The sequence below is a fragment of the Drosophila teissieri genome, chromosome 3L (assembly GCF_016746235.2).
Source record: "Drosophila teissieri strain GT53w chromosome 3L, Prin_Dtei_1.1, whole genome shotgun sequence".
NCBI classification, from domain to species: Eukaryota; Metazoa; Arthropoda; class Insecta; order Diptera; family Drosophilidae; genus Drosophila; species Drosophila teissieri.
The window spans coordinates 585,605-604,406 of record NC_053031.1 but is presented as its reverse complement, the minus strand read 5'-3'; the positions used below and the strand labels follow the sequence as shown (position 1 = coordinate 604,406).

The 18,802-nt window shown below is 45.6% G+C and overlaps 3 protein-coding genes across 3 annotated transcripts in view; 1 reads left to right on the top strand and 2 right to left on the bottom strand.

Annotated features, from left to right (window-relative positions):
- Positions 1 to 3,157: 3,157 nt before the first annotated feature.
- LOC122616916 (protein snail homolog Sna) lies at positions 3,158 to 9,753 on the top strand. The gene is made up of 4 exons (XM_043792505.1): positions 3,158 to 3,425; positions 7,099 to 7,556; positions 7,627 to 8,107; positions 8,175 to 9,753. Exons 2-4 carry the CDS (start codon positions 7,123 to 7,125, stop codon positions 8,586 to 8,588), a joined length of 1,329 nt encoding a protein of 442 aa, XP_043648440.1. The 5' UTR covers positions 3,158 to 3,425; positions 7,099 to 7,122; the 3' UTR covers positions 8,589 to 9,753.
- Positions 9,754 to 9,834: 81 nt separating this feature from the next.
- LOC122618322 (probable protein phosphatase 2C T23F11.1) lies at positions 9,835 to 11,362 on the bottom strand. The gene is made up of 2 exons (XM_043794679.1): positions 11,132 to 11,362; positions 9,835 to 11,078 (listed from the first exon to the last, which is right to left on the bottom strand). Exon 2 carries the CDS (start codon positions 11,069 to 11,071, stop codon positions 10,001 to 10,003), a length of 1,071 nt encoding a protein of 356 aa, XP_043650614.1. The 5' UTR covers positions 11,072 to 11,078; positions 11,132 to 11,362; the 3' UTR covers positions 9,835 to 10,000.
- Positions 11,363 to 14,481: 3,119 nt separating this feature from the next.
- The window catches only part of LOC122618321 (homeodomain-interacting protein kinase 2), a 36,288-nt gene continuing 31,967 nt past the window's right edge, over positions 14,482 to 18,802 (bottom strand). Inside the window, exons 10-11 of the mRNA XM_043794678.1 lie at positions 18,441 to 18,772; positions 14,482 to 18,342 (exon numbers count right to left, since the gene is read on the bottom strand). Of these exons, the coding sequence (XP_043650613.1) occupies positions 18,629 to 18,772 (144 nt within the window). The 3' untranslated portion in view covers positions 14,482 to 18,342; positions 18,441 to 18,628. The remainder of the gene's footprint in view (positions 18,343 to 18,440; positions 18,773 to 18,802) is intronic.

Genomic DNA, 18,802 nt, shown 5'->3' with positions numbered 1-18,802 from the left:
TCGCAGATCGGAGGCCGGGGATCGGGAATCGGGACACGGGACTGGGTACTCGGTACTTGGTACTCGGAGTTTGAACTTCCCGCAACTATAGCTCTCCCCTAATTGGTATAAATAGAACTTTATGATCTCGCCACGGAACGGCACGATCCAAAACTTTGATTCCGCGCCCAGGAATTACTCACACTCACATATCCGGCCAACCTCCCTTCCTCCCTCCATCATCCACCATCCATCCGCATCCAGATCCAGATCCATTTCCATATCCATCCGACCAAACCCTTGAGCTGCGAAGGAATTCCCGTAAACAGGATGCGGCTGGACCTGAAATGAGGTGCTGAAGTTACACTGCGCCGCATAAATTATGGCCACTCGAGATCAGACCAGATCCACGGATCTGATTTCGATCCATCACAGCGATTGGGGATAAGGTACTAACCCCCATCATTGGGCAATTATTTACCAAACAAAGGAGGAGCAAAGTGTTTCTGTGTTTGCCGCTTTCTTCGCTTTCTTGTTGAATTTCGCATTACGGCGGATTTGGCTTATTTATCTGCGTAAATAATTGGACACCCTCTGGAATTTGCGGATGTGGATTCGATTCACTTGCGGATCCAACGCAGACGAGGTGGTGGCCACATACTTTGCTACTTCAGTAGCCAAGTGCACCACACAGCTCTCCGCCTTTTACCTACGCAGAGAATCGGATCCGAACCACCCGATCTTGATGGCAGCAGTTAAAAATAAAGATCCAGGGGCACTTAATAAGCGGTCATGCACTGAGCGAAATAACATTCTCATGGGCTTGAAAACACTCAAGTAACTAGGATAGTTCCAAGTACAAGCTACCTTACGGATAACTCGTTCGAACATCATTGTTTTTATATAATATCCTATGAGTATGTAAGGGTTTTCTCTCAGTGTGGTGTGGGGCAAGGAGCTGCGGCATGGGAGACTGGACCCCGCAATTGCGCAGCAAGTGGGAAACGAGTGCCGATCACCGACGGGGTCTGGGACCTGGAGGGACTCAGAGGGTTGGGGCACTGAGGCTGGAACCAGGACGAAAATAGATTTATGGCCGCCAGTCGCGCCGTCGTCGGCGGTTTTCCAGAATCGCACGCTCCGGGTGAGGCCATGGATTATGGGTATACTATGGGTATGGGGTGTACTATGAGACGGGCCGATCCACAGTGATGAGCCAACTTGCTGGGCTGCAAGCTGGGGACACTTCCTTTGTGGCACTTCCTTTCTCGTCTTATTAATTGCCGTGATTAAAGTCGATGCACGATGTCTTTAGCACATGTCACGTTGGCAGCAGAAGGCCTTTCCCGGGTCCAAAGCTCCGCCGTGGCGGTGATGGTGATGTATGGCTATGGCCCATCCTGACCTTACCACTCAAATTGCATTTCCATGTTGGCGCCAGACAAAGCCCACCCTTCCTCCCTGCTTTCCTTCTACGCCGCTTTTCCACCAGCCGATTTCCTTTGTCTTGGGCGCGTGGGCTGCAAGTTGCAGAGTGTGAAAATGCCACGAGAAGTGCGAAAAATCGGGGAGTAAAGGAAGCACTAAACAGATTAGTTGGAGAAGGGGTGGCCTTATAAATAAACCCATTACAATCGCCGCCCAACTGTAAAGATCTTTTGTGAAACATCAAAATCCAATTCGAACCAGAACCAGAACCAGCAGACCGCCGCTCGGCATAAATCAAATCGAATATATGCATAGATATATAGAAAATACGTTAGCACCCAATACATCTGAAGAGCCCAAGCGAAAGAAAAGCACCCAAAGGGGCGACATTAAGTTCATTACGCCTGAAAAGCCGAAAATGAAAATGGGAAAGTGGAAAGTGGAGGAAGCGAGAGCCAGCGACAACACCTGCGAGAAATCCGTTGGGGCTCTGCGTTCTAAGGCCAAAGGAGGGAGGGGGAATTCGCGGAATGTACCATTTCGGGGGAGGATTGGGTGGGGCGGTTCAGGTGAGCGAGTCTATTTTGGATGTCCGCAACAAGTACGCAGGCGAGGAAAATGCCAAATTGCATGCGACTGCGTCACTCTTCGCGAAGAGCACCCATCCCCATTCCCATCCTCATCCCTATCCCCATCACCATCACCATCACCCATCCCCATCGACCAGGAGAAGAATCTGAGCAGCAGGAAGACGAGGGACTAACGAAGAAACTGCCCAACCACGAAGCGAGCGCACTGCCTCTCTCTCTTTCTGGGCAAATCAGCATGGGGCAGGCGAAAACACACTGACACATGGGGCAAATTCCCACAGCCGAGGTCACCGAAATAGCACTCACTACGGATGTAGCCATCGGTCTCTCAAAGTGATTATCTCCCAGTCAAATCGAACTATGAAACAAGAAGGGGAAGCTAATGAGTAGGCTTCTAATATATTAAACATTTGTCTTAATATATGGTATGCATGCCTCTACTTCATCCTTTCTACAAAGATATTAAGCAGTTCGGGTAATAAGATTCAAAAGTAGTTAGTTTTGTTCATTATTCTTGGGAAGTACTCCTAGTATGCCATCCCCGTCTGTTCTGCAGCGAGTGCGCAAGGTTTTTGACACTGACTGCGGATCGTTAGAAGAATTCTGCGCAGTGGTCCTGCCAGCAGGAGCGTCGTCACCTCGGCGGGCGCAGTTTTCCCTTTCGGAAAATGCAAGTGGAAAGCAGTGGAGAGCGGGGGGAGAGAGAGGGGTGCGCTGCGCGGAGAGCGGTATCATAATGAAAACATTATTTTTATTTTTAAACGACGCACACTTGTTCCGTCGTTGTTGCGTCGTGGTTCGTTCTCGAAGTTATGTTCGATCCGATCCCGATCCAATGCGATCCTCTCCTCGGCTGTACACGCAGCGAAACGGGGGGTGCCATGCCAAATATAAGTCAAGAAACATGGGCAGTGTTAAGGGAAGTAATTATATCACTCAGCAGTTGCTGCACGTCTGTATTTCATGTACAATCCCCGAATGAAAGGCTACTTTTTCTCAGTGCAAGAAGACGTAGGAGAGGATGGGAGGCCGTGAGGTGGACGCCGCCGGAGGCAGAAGAACCGCCGCAGCAGCAGCAGCAGAAGCGACAGCAGCGGCCGCAAGATGTAAAAACTGTAAGTGGTCTGGCGAAGAACGCTCAGTTCTTCCTGGGATCTCGCTGCGTTCGCTCGTTCGCTCGACTTTACGGATGCGCCATCATCCGTCCGTGCGACTAACCAATCGGTTTGACACTTACCAAAGCATCAGTGCGATCCCCAACTCCAGAATCCCAGCAGAATCCAGAAGCAGTATCGCGGACTCTTGGCGGGTGATGAACCTCGTGTGATATAGCATTCACTTCTCCCAGCGGCAACTGAATCATCCGTCTAAATTCGAGGCAGACCGACGGGGTGGATTGTTTTCCGGAAACTATTCGAACTGCGTGGGGTGAGTTGGCAAAATGGGCAAAGTGGGTTGGAAAAAGTGGGCGAAAGTGAACTTTACCTTCACCCTACCTTTCGGTTACACAATAGAACACACATAACTTTCTGCCCAGGAACCGAAGCAACAAGATCGAAAATCTGCTTGGCAAATTGGGCCAACAGATTCGCGTGACTGCGAATGGGCGGCGTTTTCCGATCCCCAATTTGTACCCCCAACCCCCTTTACCCCCTATACCCCCTCCACCACGAACAGAACGGACCGCACTTGTTAAATTAATATTATTATTTCTTTTGATATTTTGACATTTACGTGAGCAATGTTTGCATTGGCAATGAGCTTCCCAGAACGGGAAATAGTGACCGAGTACAGTATAGCTGCTGTGGCATCTTTCCGCATGGCTATATGGCTATATGCATATGGCTGTAGCCATTGTCTCGCCTTCTCGCGGTGCTAGATGCGTAGATCCTACGTCCAATTTAGGCGCATAAACAAGCGATCAGATATGCAGCTGATTAATGGGGGGGTTGGGGCTGGCGGATAATTAACCGCCGTGATTTACAGGTGAAGCCTGCTCCTTTGTGTCCTTTCCCGTCCAAATGTTTATGCCCCGCGTTCGTAAACAAACTGAAACGGGAATGGGAATGGGAACGGGAACTGCAGTCGAGGCAACGATTGATGAGGGCCTGCGATCTGGGGTAAACAAAAACTGATGCCCAAATCCAGCAGTGGGGGTGGTGTGGGTATACTCGCACATACTCGTAGGTATACCCATGTGATGTACACGCTGTCTGCGGTGCATGGCATTGACTCTGGACTGGGAGGCAGCCAGAGGTTGAGGCTGGCGCTCCGGATTTTGTTTATTGTGCACTCGCTTCTTTGCTGAACTAAAATGTAAACTATGCTGGGATCACTGCCCCTCCCCTGCTCCCTGGGATCGCATCAGGTATTTATAGATGCACTGCAGCGAGGGGAAGACGCATGTTAAGGCCACCGAAGCCAGCGAAGACAGCGAAGCCACCTCTGTTGGCCATCGCCATTCTTCTTGGCCTCTGCGAGCATTAACAGGACTTTGAACTCTTCCCCGGTCCGGCGAAATACGGACACGGTCTACACGGCCGGAGATGCGAGATGGGAGATCGCAGATGGGGGATCGGAGATCGGAGGGCGGAGACCACGCAATTTGCGCAGATCTGCGGCGGCATGGAAACGAAAGGAAAAGGGAGGAAAGGAGAGGAAAATGGCAGGCGGAAAGTGAAATATTTTACCCGGTCCGTGGTCCATTGTTCGGCGCACATGGAGCGACCAAGATGCGGATGGGGGAGCAGAAATGAGTCAGCCAACTTCTGGGGGACTCTAAGCAGCTTAAATACACTGTGGGGAAAACTGTGTCTCGCAATATAAATATGTGTGTAAAACTATTTACCAGGGGACATATGAATCATTTACCTATAAGCAAATGGAACAGTCAGGGAAAATCACAAATAGTGGTATATATTTCAAATATTTTCGTTCTGCTCCAACGACTGACTCCCCGCTCAAGAAGCTCCCCATGTTCTCCATTGGACTTGGCGATCCCTAGCCACCTTCTTCCTGTCAGCCGCGATTACCGATCTGCAATCGCACGGGGCCGCGGAATAATTAATTAACGACCTGTCACAGAAACATGCGACATTTCGTATGCCCCAAGCGAAAATGACATCGGAAATATGGCACACACACATTCATTTCTTGGGGAAGGGGGAAAGGGGGTCTTGGCTTTATAAGATCCATAGAGGCGGTCCACCGATCACTTGTCAGCTGTTTTCCCCGGCGAATTCTCAGACGCATATTGTTCTTCAGAGACGCGAGCATTTCGTGTTCGATGGAAATCGGGTATTGAAAATGACGCGATTAGGTGGAAAATGGCATACATTTGAGCGCTATGTGCTATATTTAAATGTATACGGCAACCACCTGGGAACAGTGGGAAAATCTAGGGGAACATGGGGAACAGGGCCTCAGGTGGTGGGGAATCTGAATAGATGGGGGCCGCAAATTGCCAAGACACAAATTATGAACGTCTGGCGGTTGGTTGCTCACACCCACTCAGCAGGGGAAAAGGGGTAAGGGGAAAGCGGCGCGAAAGTATTTCCTTCATGGAAAACCACTTTCGCACATCGCACACATCGCACACCTTCGGCCACCTTGGCAGCGATCATTCCGCTTAATTGCCGCAGAAACATTTTGATGTACTGCTCCCCAAAGAAAAGCCCCCCAGGAGGATGGGAATTGGCAATTGGGAATTGGCAGCTAGGCGGGCGCAACAGGTTGCAGAATTCGTTGGCGGGGGCGGATGGCAGCTGTTCAGCTAGTTTGATTCGGCGGGGGGTGGGAATTTTCCCCCACATTTTCCCTCGGTGCCGAAAAAAGAAACACACATCAGGCGGCTGGCCTCAGGCGAAATACAGAGAGTGTTAGAGAAACAAACAAAAACGAAAGCAAGAGCAATTTCAAAACAAAAAAAAAAGAAAAAACCAAAACACCAGCAGAGTATTGCACATGACCTCCTCAAGAGTGGAAAAACAGCGGCGATCCATCGATTCTTCCAAATTTCTCAATGGATTTCGATTATTCGGAAAATCTTTTGGGGGCAGAAAAATAAATGAGAAGACTTTCACATGATAAACAAACGGTTGAGTGCGGTGGGGAATATACAAACCGAATATAATGGCGCCGTTCTGAAAGAAAAAAAACAACAATATTTTGAAGAATATTACAAAGTGAAGGCATTCATATTTAAGGACTTTCAGCTTGGCAAACAGTCCTGAAACGCAGGTACAGTGAGCTCCAACACATAACAGTCCGAAGCCCACCTGACTTTCGGATGCGCCAATTACGAGCGAGATTAATCAATGCCACAACAACATGTACAAATTAAGCGCACTCATTTCGACATCAATTTATTTGACCACGCAAATAGGCGAGGATGGCGAACACCGGCACCACCGAGCCACAAAACAGCCAACAAGTGCCAGAATCAGAAGCAAAATCAGAAGCAAAATCAGAATGCGAGATGCAATATGCAGTATGCAACATGCGGTATGCGGTATGCGATGACGTTAATCATACGCCCCGTGGGCACTGCTAACCCTCAACCATGTGCGATAATTCCTATTCGGCAATGATGATGATGCAGACGACTTTGGCTCACATCTCAGACGCCGAGTGTGGCCTCTCGACTCTGTCCTTAATTATAAATTGATGCATTTTCAAATAAACAAACTAGAATTATGGCGTAAGCACAAGCAGGGAAAGATCTATGATAGGTGGGATGATAGATGGCGACGATCGCACTTTGAATGCGCGATCCCATGGCGGTTTCTCATGCCGAATAATTCGATTATTGGTGTATTTTCGGTGCACTTGCAGAAGCTATAACGAACCACTAATTGGGTAAATGTGAGTTTAATTAATGAGCATATCGCTGATGTGAGTTCTTAACACCACAATGGGGGAAATGGGGCAGAAGTTGCAAGCTACACTATTACTCATTTTATTTTATTTAAAACACACCATTGACGATCTAGTGGCTGATATGTATTAGCTGGGTGGTGACGCACCACGTGCGCATTTAGCGGGAAATATTAGGTGTCTAGTCATGCTGTTTTCATCATAGAAAATCCCCGGTGCTTTTCAGGCATTTGTGCACCTCTTCAACGCGATGACGAAGGACCAGCAGGCGACACCCATTCCCGAGGAGCTGTACAATCTCACCCAGCTGGCGGAGGTCACTCTGTCGGTGGGTCCGCTGGTCACAGACGAGGTGAAGCCGCTGCCACTGCCACTGTACGCCTCCTCCTCGGACGACGACTCCAACTATTACAGCCACAAGGTCTTCGATCGCAGGAAACTGCGTCGCTGCACCATCTCCGATTCGAATTCCTGCACCAGCAGCAGCTCCAGCTCCACATCCAGCCGACAGTCCTCGGAGGAGCACCTGGGACTCCAGGGCCACTCGTCGGCGCACCACCACCATGCGGAGCAGGGCGAGATCCTCAACGGCACATCGCTGCTGGAGGACGAGCACGTCTGTCCCGAGTGCGGCAAGAAGTACTCCACATCCTCCAACCTGGCGCGTCATAGACAAACGCACAGGTAAGTCAGCAGCATAAAAACCAAAACCAAAACCAAAAAACATTAATACATTTTTCATGGTTTCGTAAAGGTCAATCATGGACAAGAAGGCGCGCCACTGTCCCTACTGTGAGAAGGTGTACGTTTCGATGCCCGCCTACTCGATGCACGTGCGCACCCACAACCAGGGATGCGAGTGCCAGTTCTGCGGCAAGTGCTTCTCGCGGCCGTGGCTCCTCCAGGGCCACATCCGCACCCACACCGGCGAGAAGCCCTTCAAGTGCGGCGTCTGCGAGAAGGCGTTCGCCGACAAGAGCAACCTGCGCGCCCACATCCAGACCCACTCGAACACCAAGCCGCACACGTGTGCGCGTTGCGGCAAGGCCTTCGCCCTCAAGTCCTACCTGTACAAGCACGAGGAGTCCTCCTGCATGAAGAACCGCGGCGGTGGCTCCGCATCGGCATCGGGATCAGCATCTGGTAACCGGGCTTCCACTTCGCCCAAGAGGCAGCAGTCGGAGATGGCGGGCGGCTCCATCTCGGCATTGGGTGCTGGATCTCCAGCTGCAGTGGTAAGTTCCCTACATAGAACTGACTTCTCTTCAGTTACAGTCGCTTTAACGTTTTGGTTTCTTTCAGTGCACTGCCTCCGACTCAGCCAAGTCCACGCTGGCCAACAAGCTGCTGCAGAAGGAGAAGGAGCGCAGGCAGGCGGCCCTGGCCTTCCAGGGCTTTCCGGCTGGCCCAGAAGCCACGGCCTACGAGGAGTACGAGAAGTTCAAGCGCATCAACGTGATCCAGCCGAAGGTGCTGCCGCACAGAGTGCCCAGCCTCTACCAGGACCTGCTGCCCAATCCCCACGTGCCACTGGCCTTGCCCCTGGCCATGCCGTACCACTTTCAGGGCCAGGCCACGTCCACGTCCACGTCCTTGGCATCGGACACCAGCTCCGTGCAGGAGCAGCCCGTTGACTTCTCGCCCAAGAACAACTTCACGCACTCGGCCAAGACGAGTCCCTTCGAGCTGACCGGGAACTACGCCATGGTGGCATAGGATCTGCCCAGCCAGGAAACCCAGAAAAAGACACCGGAGAGAGCAAAGCAGAGCACTACCCAAAGCCATTCACGGAGATCCCAGTCCCACTAGATCCCACTAAGTCCAAGTCCCTTCAAAGCCCACCCCAAATCCAGGACACTTTCTTACTGTAGTCAACGAATATGTGATAAAAATGCAAAAGAGCTAAAGTACCATTAGAGAGTAGATGATTCCAGAGCGACGAGGAGCACGCACAACTCATCATCTTCGCGGAGAACTCCAGAGACGGCGAGGTCATACACCGTAGATATAACATATAGTAGAGAGACAAGGTTGGATCGATTGGATCGCGATTGATCGTTTGATCTTCACTTAGTTGTAATGAGAGACTTCTTAGAGACTTGCCAAGAACAGCGACAAAAAACCAATGTAACCAGTATTTTTTTATAGCACATACGATTACGATTACCGATCGGAGGGCCGGAGAGATCCCAGCATCCCAGATCTCCCAGCTCTCCGGACGATCGAACTCCGCAGCAAAGCTACAAACTTTACACATAGTCAACTAGCTTTATGATTTTACAAGAACTAGGCATACGAGTATCCCAAGATATCCACACACTTACACACTCACACACCATTACTAACTCCATTAATCACTTCGCATTAAGGCATCGGTCGACTTCCTGCTTCCGGCACGGAAGTCGGTCCCAAACGAGAGAATTTCTAGTCTTTACATTTAAATTCAGCGCACACTTGGCGGCAGAAGGGGTATCACCCATCTCCTCACCTTTGTGCGCGGCCTTATTTTAAGCACTTTACGGCCGCATGTGGTGCAATAATTGACATAACTGTATCGCTAATTAGCGCCAAGCACTTTGCCATATTGCAATATGTATATCTGTATATTTCTACGTTCACGACTCGGAGCAATCGTCCATCTCATTGTAGCCCCACCACCTACTCATCGAGAGACAGACACCCACTGCATTTCGACTCGACCTACAGCTAATAGCACCAAAGATACTTCGATTTAGATGCGCACGCATACTACCTTTATGTACTCGTACTTACCATATACACCAAAATATATATACACGTATACGTAGCTCTAAATGTACTATAGATTTGCACATTAACTCGAATTAAACGAGCGATCCGCTGATCCCCGAGAAAATACAAACCGAAGTGTTCTTATTTCCAAACTGGGCGGAGGCAAGGGTTGCTTCTTTATTCAAATGCATTCAAATGAGAAGATCATTGATTTCAGTTTATTAGTTTATTAGTTGCCGAGGGAAGATGTGCGATGACTGATAATTTTGGACTGCCAAGCGTAAGGACCCCACTGTAGTATTCCAAATCCCAAGTACAAAGGTAAGTGTAAATGCAAACAAATCCAGTAACAAAAAATGCAAAATGAAAAAAAAACGTTAAAGGTTCTCCCTCGGAGTATCGCTTTCGCGAAGTCCGAAGCCCAGGCCCAATCGCGAAGTCGATGTCCCCGAGCTAGGCGACGATGCCTGCGAATAGGGAGTTACGACCTTTATCACCGGCTGATCCTTGATGTCGCCCACTGTTTCCACGGGGGTCTTGCGCTTGCCACCGCAGCGCACGACCAGGTCCTCGTAGCTCTTGTTGTGCAGCAGGCAGACCAGGATGACGGTCATGTTGTCGCCGCCCAGGCCGCTGTTGTGGCCATCCGGAGCCAGGCAGCTGCTCATCAGCTCCTCGCAAATGAGCTCCGGCTGCATGCCGTCGCATATGCGGCTGCGCACGAACTGGCAGACGTCCGAGCTGCTCATCACATCCCAGATGCCGTCGCAGGCCAGCAGGACGAACTCCCAGTCGTCGGTGATGTCACGCACCTCCACGTCGGGATTGGCGGTCACGATCTGCTCCTCGGGGCTCTTCTGTGAGTTCTTCTTGTAGATGAAGTCGCCGAGGGCGCGGGAGAGGGCCAGATTGCCATTGACCCGGTTGAACTCCACCCAGCCACCGCCGGCCAGGATCCGTTGGGTCTCCCCCGCGTCGGTCGGCTTGTGGTCCACGGACAGGGCGTGAACCACTCCGGCAATGCAGGCGATGGCCCGCGAATCGCCCGCGTTGGCGCAGTACAGGCGCCGCTCGCGAATGAGCACCACGACGGCAGTGGAGCCTGCCGTCTGCTCGCCAATGGTGCCATTGTGCAGCATCTCGCGATCGAAGTCGAGGAAGGCCCTCTTCAGGGCCAGCACCACGCCGTTGTCCCGATACTCCGGCCGCTTCGTGACGAACTTGTGCAGATGCTTGCCCGCGAACTTGGCCACCGCCGCTCCACCGTGTCCGTCGTACACGGCGAAGAAGGCCGCCTGCGGATCCTCCGGCAGCGCCAGGATGTGGGTGTGGGCGTCCTCCATCTCCACGCGCCATCCCTGCATGCAGGACGAGCCCACGCGGTAGCTGGCATTGCCGCAGCAAGCCGAGTCCTTGGTGGTCACCGGTTCCGACAGCGTCTGCCCCATGATCAACCTAAGCACCAAGTGGGCCTTTAACTTCATTAAGCTACTAGGCGAAATGCTCACCTGTTGCCCTTCGATCGGTGACCTTATATCGCGATTTCAGTTGGGCTATGTCCTCCTTCAGGTCAGCTACGCCTTGTGGATACAGGAATAATAAATAACAAATGGTTTGATTTTTGTTGTTGATAATTTTGGTTTTGTATTTGTTATCGTTTGTCGTTTTTTGTTTCTCTTTATTTTTTCCTTGATTTTTTATAATTTGGTTTGGTTTACTTTGTTAGCGTTTGTTTTCATATACACAAATACATCTAAGTATATATTGATACGCTCATATCGCGCATATTAAATCTTGTTCGTTTCATATATAGACATTTACTTTTAATTGTTGGTTGTGGCTGTAGATTACTACACGTGTATCCTTTTAGGCATATGTACGAGAGTATGTAATTACCATAATTTATATGCATCTGCATCTTTGAGTAGGTGTATCTGCAACTCCTTCTGCTTCTGTATCTGAATTGCCCTTCGTGTGAGTTTCAAGTTTCTTAATTAATCCGTTTTGTATATATCTCTTTAAAGTGTAAAGACACTAAATTTCACAATGTTCGATTTCTTTCCCCCCCATTTGGGCTACTCCCCAAAATTTCCGAAGATGGGTTTGGGAGGGGTATTCCAAGCCAGAACTAGCCGAAAATCATTTGGGGAACTAAAGTTAATTTGTCGTGTGGAGTATGTTTGTGTCTGAGTATGTAAATAAGTTACGAAAATCTTCGGGCTTATTCATAATATATTCGTGTATGTATATAATTCTATATCGATATAGTCGTATTATAAAATCTCTAAACAGCCATAAAAGTCAAAAGTTCTTATTCATATCTATTAATTATCTAGACGCGTTTACACTGCCACTAAGTTGACGTAACTTGAGTTAATCTTTATCATATCTTTATCATTACCTTTATTGTTAATATTAATCTGTACTTTTTGTATTTCTCGCTTAACTCGCTTGCTGCCTAACTCTTCTGAAATCGGAACTCGATTGTTATAGGTTTTATCTGTTGGTTAGGGAGGGAACTCTATACATAAATACAAACGTTGCGGCTCATTGTTTCGTTTCGTTTCGATTCGTTTAGTTTGATTGGTTTTGAATTTGGGTTTTCTTTGCTTTGCTTCGCTTTGGTTTGGTCTCGAGACTTTTAATTCAATTCATTCACTATGGCTACGATTATTTGTATTTGTATTTGATAAATTAGCTGACCTCCTAATATCTTGGGGGCCCTCAAAAAGGTACGCATATCCGAATAAGACAGAGAGATATACTTATTACTTCGCGTATATATATTTTGATTCGCATCTAACTCTAGTATCGATAGCTTATCAAGTACAATGCTAAATGTATCGGTGTGCTTGGTTTTTGATATAAGTTTGAATTTCATTTCCGTTTCCGTTTCCTTCGATTTCCATTTCCTTAAGCCTAAATAAGAGAGGACACCAAGTAAAACATTCAGTACACGTTCATTGGAATACTATTAGAATACAAAAAGTGTGATTAAGTACGATTAGAGTGTTTGTGGTTGAGTGTTGGTGAATACTAGGAATGCGGTAATGGTGAATTTGTGTTGTTGACTTTATGTTATGTGTTGTTGAGTTGATGTTGGTGAAACTTTCAATAAGATGCTGTTCAACTGAACTGCTGTGAAGTGTTTGGTGTTGCAGTGTTGGTGAAACATCTTGAGGGTGTCTCAGTGTTGGTGAGCTGACTTTGACGAAATGGAGGTGCAAGGTCAAATCTCTTCGTTGACGATCGAAAACATTCATGTTGCGGGTTGCGTTCTTGGGACAGGAGCTTCTGGTTCCACTTGCCCGGCAATTCGTTGTTGTCTAACCCAGGGATCCCTTGATCAAATCTGAGGTCGGGGACTCGTAATCGCGATACTAGGACTAGGGGTCAAGGTCATGTACTACCTATGAATATGACTTGGTGCCCACGAGAAGGAAAACCTAGTGGGGTGGTGTGTTGTGTGGTGTGGTGAGTGATTCAGAGTCTTTTGAGTGTTTGGAGTGAGTGGAGGAGTGTGCGCGCACTTTGATTATCCGTCTTTGGTTTACTTCCCTTCACTTTGTAGTCGAATGCAAAGCCTGGCCTCTACTCGCTATTTTTGCTAAACGTAAATGTATATGGAGTCTCTACTCGAGTTCGTATATAAAAATATTTAAATTCTTTAATCTGAAACGCGCAATCGCCCAAAGTGCGGACTGCCCACCGCTCTAAGTACATCTAGATTTTCGTATATTTCATATGTATATAAAAAGCAAATCCCATAAAAGTGCTCTCTCTGATCTTTTAAAACATATATTGTTTCGATTACGTTTGTTCATCACCCAATGACTCCGCTTTGCTCTGGCCTCTTCAAATTCTGGCTTGTTTTGAAATCAGCAAAAGGTACGATCATTTAAATTCAATATCTTTACCGTTATTTACTAAATATGTTCGACTGTGAGTATGATCTCAGCTCTAGCTGCTATTTATCATATCATATTCGTTTGTATTTCGTGTATATATATAACACATATTGTTCTGTAATTTGGTTTTCTGTAGGTAGGAAATATGCTAGTCTTATAAATTTCACACATCAACATTTCGGTTATCGTTATGATCTCTCCACTTGCCTAGGAAATAATTTCTTAGTTAATAAAATATATATCCGCATATACATATATTCTGTGTGTGTATTAAAAACTTCTAATGTCGATCCGAACCACAATTTTTAAGAGAGTTTTAGAAGTGAAGGGGTTCTTCAAGTGAAGGAAACACGAAGAGAGGTTATCGATATCGTAATAAAGTTACTGGCCTACTAAGCCTACTAAGTCGCTATTATGCGCATCCGTAAAATTATGCTATCATTAAGTAGGAGAGGGCCCCTGCTAAGTTTTTGGATCTCGCTCCAGCTGTCCAGTTGTTCAGGTCCAGCTCAAACGAAAGAAATCTAATTATGGACGGGTTCTTATCAATCTTGTTTGTCAACTCCTCTAATCTCCATCTCCAATGGATCCAATCTCCCTCAACCCATCTGCTACAGATTGGTTTTGAATTTCCGGTTCCGGTTCGGTTTCGGTTTCATTTTCGGTTTCGGTTTTGTTTACGCTTGCTCTGTTTTGGTAAATGCAAAACAAAATATCTTTACTTTCCGGTAAAAGCTCATCAATTGTTGGTCAATCAAACAACTTCGTGGAGGGTGGTTCAAAGTTCAACGTTCAAAGTTCGAGGGGTGTGGCGGGTCGGGGCGGGGCGTGCGAAATTAATCTATAATCTGCAGAAACCTGGTTGGTCTTGAACTAAATCTAAATCAGCTGAAGCTAGCCTCTGGCGGGGAGCAACTAGACTACTAGGTCCCCGAATCTAAAATGAAATTGTTCGCACAATTTGCTTTGACTGGCTAATCGTTATCGATATAATTGCACAATAACTATGATTATTATTAAGTTCATTCACTAATCGTTTAAACTTAAAAATTATTTACTCCTTTGTAATTTGGTGGGATATATGTTGTATTTGTTGTTGTTCATCATCATCATCTCCGCGTGATCGCTTTTGATTAAGTTGTTCTTAAAGCACTAAGAAACGAAATAATAAGGAACTGAAGAAAAACGAAAATTGCGATATCTGTTATGTATATTTACGATCTCTATATTTTGTAGGACATAAGTAAATGTAAGCAATATATATATGGTGTATGTTGTGGCTATGTTCCATTATTAAACAAAGTTAAGCAAAGAAACAAAGTAAATTAAAAGTACATTTAAATGGTTAAAATAGTAAAGTAGGGGAAACTCATCCGAACTCAGTACGATTAAACAAGTACATATAAGTATGAAATATAGTATAATTAGTAAACATCGATCGGCATTACTCGCTCTACAGTATCAGTATCGTATATCATATCATCATATTTTGTTGTCGGGAATCGAGAGGACGACGAGTACAAATACTAAGGCTACACAGTTAAAACATTTCTCATTTAAATATATATACTATATACGTATATTAGAGTGTTTGTGTGGATCTCTCCGCTCACTTCGCTGGTGGTGGAAGCCACCCAGAGTTCCTCCTCCTAAATACAAGTGCTCCGACAGTGGGCCACAAAAGTCTGCTAACGACCGGGGTGGCTCCAGCTGCCTGCTGCCTGCTTATTGAGTGTGAGTGTGAGTTTGTTTAATATAAGTTTAATTTGTTGTTGTGGATTTTCTTTAAATATAAATGTAATTTGTTGCTTGTTAATATAAATTTAATTTGTCGTTTAATATAAATTTAATTTGTTTGTTTGTTTGTTGTTTTCATAAGTCTATTAACGTTTCGTTTTTGTTACATTTAAAGCGTTCATGATTTGTTTTCTTGTTTTCATGTTTTTTGTTTTTTGTTTTGTCGGTTTTGCTTTCTCCTAATTGATGCTCCTAAATATTGAGTAGAAAGAGAAGAAAAGTTCGTCTGCCCTCGCAGATACAGATATTTAGCATATACATAATATATATATTATAATATAAGTTCGCACACTGAGTGGGTGCAGGACAAGAAACACAAATCGGAAACACAGATCGCAACTTTCCGCTGACATCTAAACGGTCACACAGCTGTTTTTTGTTTTGTTTATACAATATTCATGCTTATTTGACTACATGCTTTAGTTGAATGGTCCATAAAATTTCTATAAAAAAAGAACTTGCTGAATACATCTATGTCTATTATCTAGATAAGGTTCTCTCTCTCTCGGCTTCAAACAAGAATCTTAAACTGCCGAGTTGTGGTTTTCGTTTATTGTTTATTACAATTACAATTGTTAGCTGCTGGTTGCCGTTATTGTTTATACACAAAATATATATCCATAATATAAATGTACTCGAACCACGTCTAGAATCTAGAAACTAGAATCTAGAGTCTAGGTTTCTATGTTTTCGTATTTACTCGTATATATTCACAACACTAACGTTTCTTAATTACGTCTATGTATGCTACAATTTATCTCCTTTTCCTACTACAAAAAGTGTTATTACTCGCTTGTTAAAAATGTATTTGCTTGGTTAAAAAAACGATTTGTTGTCGTGCTAACGCTATTGAATCCTGCACACTAATTAGTTAACATATAGATGCATATTCCGTATCCGTATCCGTATCGCAATTGGTTATTCGTAATTTTAGGTAATTTCTATTCGCCGCCGACGGCGACTGACAAAAAACTTTTGCGGACTTCTCTGCTTGCTTCTCGCTCGTTAAAAACTACATCACAATAATTATATGCTAGATCATTTCCAATCGTCGGAGTTAATTTTAATTCAACCCGATCCCGAAATAGCTTACTGTACACAGCTGAATTGGGAAGGGGCGAAGGATGGTTTAAATATTTCTGCTCTGTATCAGTATAATTCATTATATAGGAAGTGCCACCCTCGAAGGACCGATCTTTCTAAACTCCCGGTTGAGACAACCGAGTAATCGAGCCCAGGAGGGCGAAGAATTAGTTGCTGCTCGGTTATTTAATCGCGAAGAGTTATGTTTAATTCTAACTACGAAATACTTTAGGAAACCTATTTAACAAGATTTATAGTTTAGTTTATATTTTATATTAAGGATCTATAGTGGGCGAGTTAAAGTAAGCCAGGTTTGTACATATCAAAATTGGATTCTATATATTACATCTTCTTCTCTGGGGAAAAGCCTAAAACAAGGGACTTGTAGTGGGACAAACTCTAAAAGCCTAAACTGCTAGATTGCTTGTTATTTTTGTTTGGTTTTGTACTTTAGTAAACATTCTTATGCGCTTTCCCCATTTAAGAGAATAACCAAAACGCAGATCTTGTTCCGGGACACAGAGAGGTTTAAAAGAAATGTGAAGTCTAAAAATTAAACGTACCGCAGACTAACTGGCTTCGCTGACCTGATTTTGACAACTGATCAGTTTTAAAATCGGCTTTTAGTTGCCGGAGCCCAACTAGCTTTAGTACCGATATATATGTAAGTATATGCGTATTATGTACACTTGTTCCTATAATTATTTGTTGTTGCTCGTTAAACATAATTTAGAATTGTTATCCGTTATCTGTTATTTGTTAGTTGTAATTCTTTTCTCGGCTATTCCTATGAGTGAGTTACGAGTGTGTAAAAAACGTTCGCCCTTTAACCTTCTCCCGTTCTATCCACTAAATCTATGATCTATGTAATTGTTAAGTTCTTTGTTGATATCTCCTAGGGTATCTATTTTATTTGCTTGTTTGTTTGTTAGTTTGTTTGCTAGTAAGGTTTTTGCGGTATTCAATTTGTTGTGGTTCTCTACTAACCTCGTCTAACTCCTACTCCTGCATCATAATCATACTCATACTCATAATCCTGATCATAATCTTCATCGTCTTTCGTCGTCTCAATTTGTTTTGTTGCTTGTTTTGTGTAAAAGGCAAATTGCATAACAATGTTGTTTATTTTCTTAGCTTTTCTTGCTGTTGTTGCTGCTGCTAGGTTTTTGATTTTCTGAGGTACTTGCTAGGGAATTTCGAAGCTTTCTCTTACTGGCTCTCTGGCCTAATGTTGCAGTTGTCGACGTGCCGTAAACTCTAGTTTTGTTTAGCATTCTCTTGATATATAGTATTCATAATAATAGTGTTACATATGCATGTATATAATATATAAGTGGATAATAGAGAATATTATGTGGAAGTTATCAATAAAACACACAACACACATTAATAAAACGCTTTCGTTTCGTGAAGAAAAACATCGCTCGATATGCACCTAATTCGCATATTTCGAGGGTATAGAAGCTATAGCTGTAGTGTGTGTGTGGGTGTGGCGCTGTGCTAATACACAACTAGCCAAAAGTTTACCTGAGCACTGTACACCCAGCTGCGTGTAGGAGTGCTTTACATTTATATTTAATATTATTTAAAAAAATAATAAAAATTAATAGTAGCAGAAATGAGACCCCACGGGACCTCGAAAAAAAACTAGCTGAGAACTGGCAACGAGGTTCGGGGACTTGGACATGGCTTAATGTTGGCGGCGTGCTTTACGTGTTGCGCTTGTGTCTGAGGATGTTGCTGATGCTGATGCTGCCGTTGCTACGGCGTCGTCGCTGCCCGCCTGCAGCATGGAGTTGTTGTGGATGATAGTCTGCTGCATGAGCAGCATGAACCACCAGCACTGAGTTAGCTGCAGCTGCTGTTGCTGTTGCTGCAGCTCTTGGCTTTGCTCCGGCTGATCACCTGAATCGCCCGAGGCCACAAAAGATCTGGGAATGGAAAAAGGATATACGATCATTAGCCGTTTGATTCATGATTTGATGGAGAAGTCTGAATTCGGCTCGGCATCCCGGCATTTTCGACTCACTCGAGCGTTGAATCATTCGATCGGGCTCTAGCTCAAGATCATAACAACAGTGGTGATGGTGGTGTTGTGCGGTGTGTGGTTGGGTGGTTCTTAGTTCTTGGTTCTTGGTTCATGGTTCTGGGTGGGTGCACATCCTCGTCCCGCGTCTCTCCTCATCGCCCCTCTCCCCGTCAACTCCCATCGTCGGTCTACTCAGCCCCATACCATATGTTGGTGGGCGCGAAGTGCGCCGCGTGTTTGCTGGCGGCTACCTGGGCAGGACTGAGCGGTCCAAACTGGCTGTACTGGGTGGGTATCTGAATGTGAGCTGGCAGCGGGTGTGATGGTATCACCTGAGAAAACAGTAACATGTAGCGATTAGC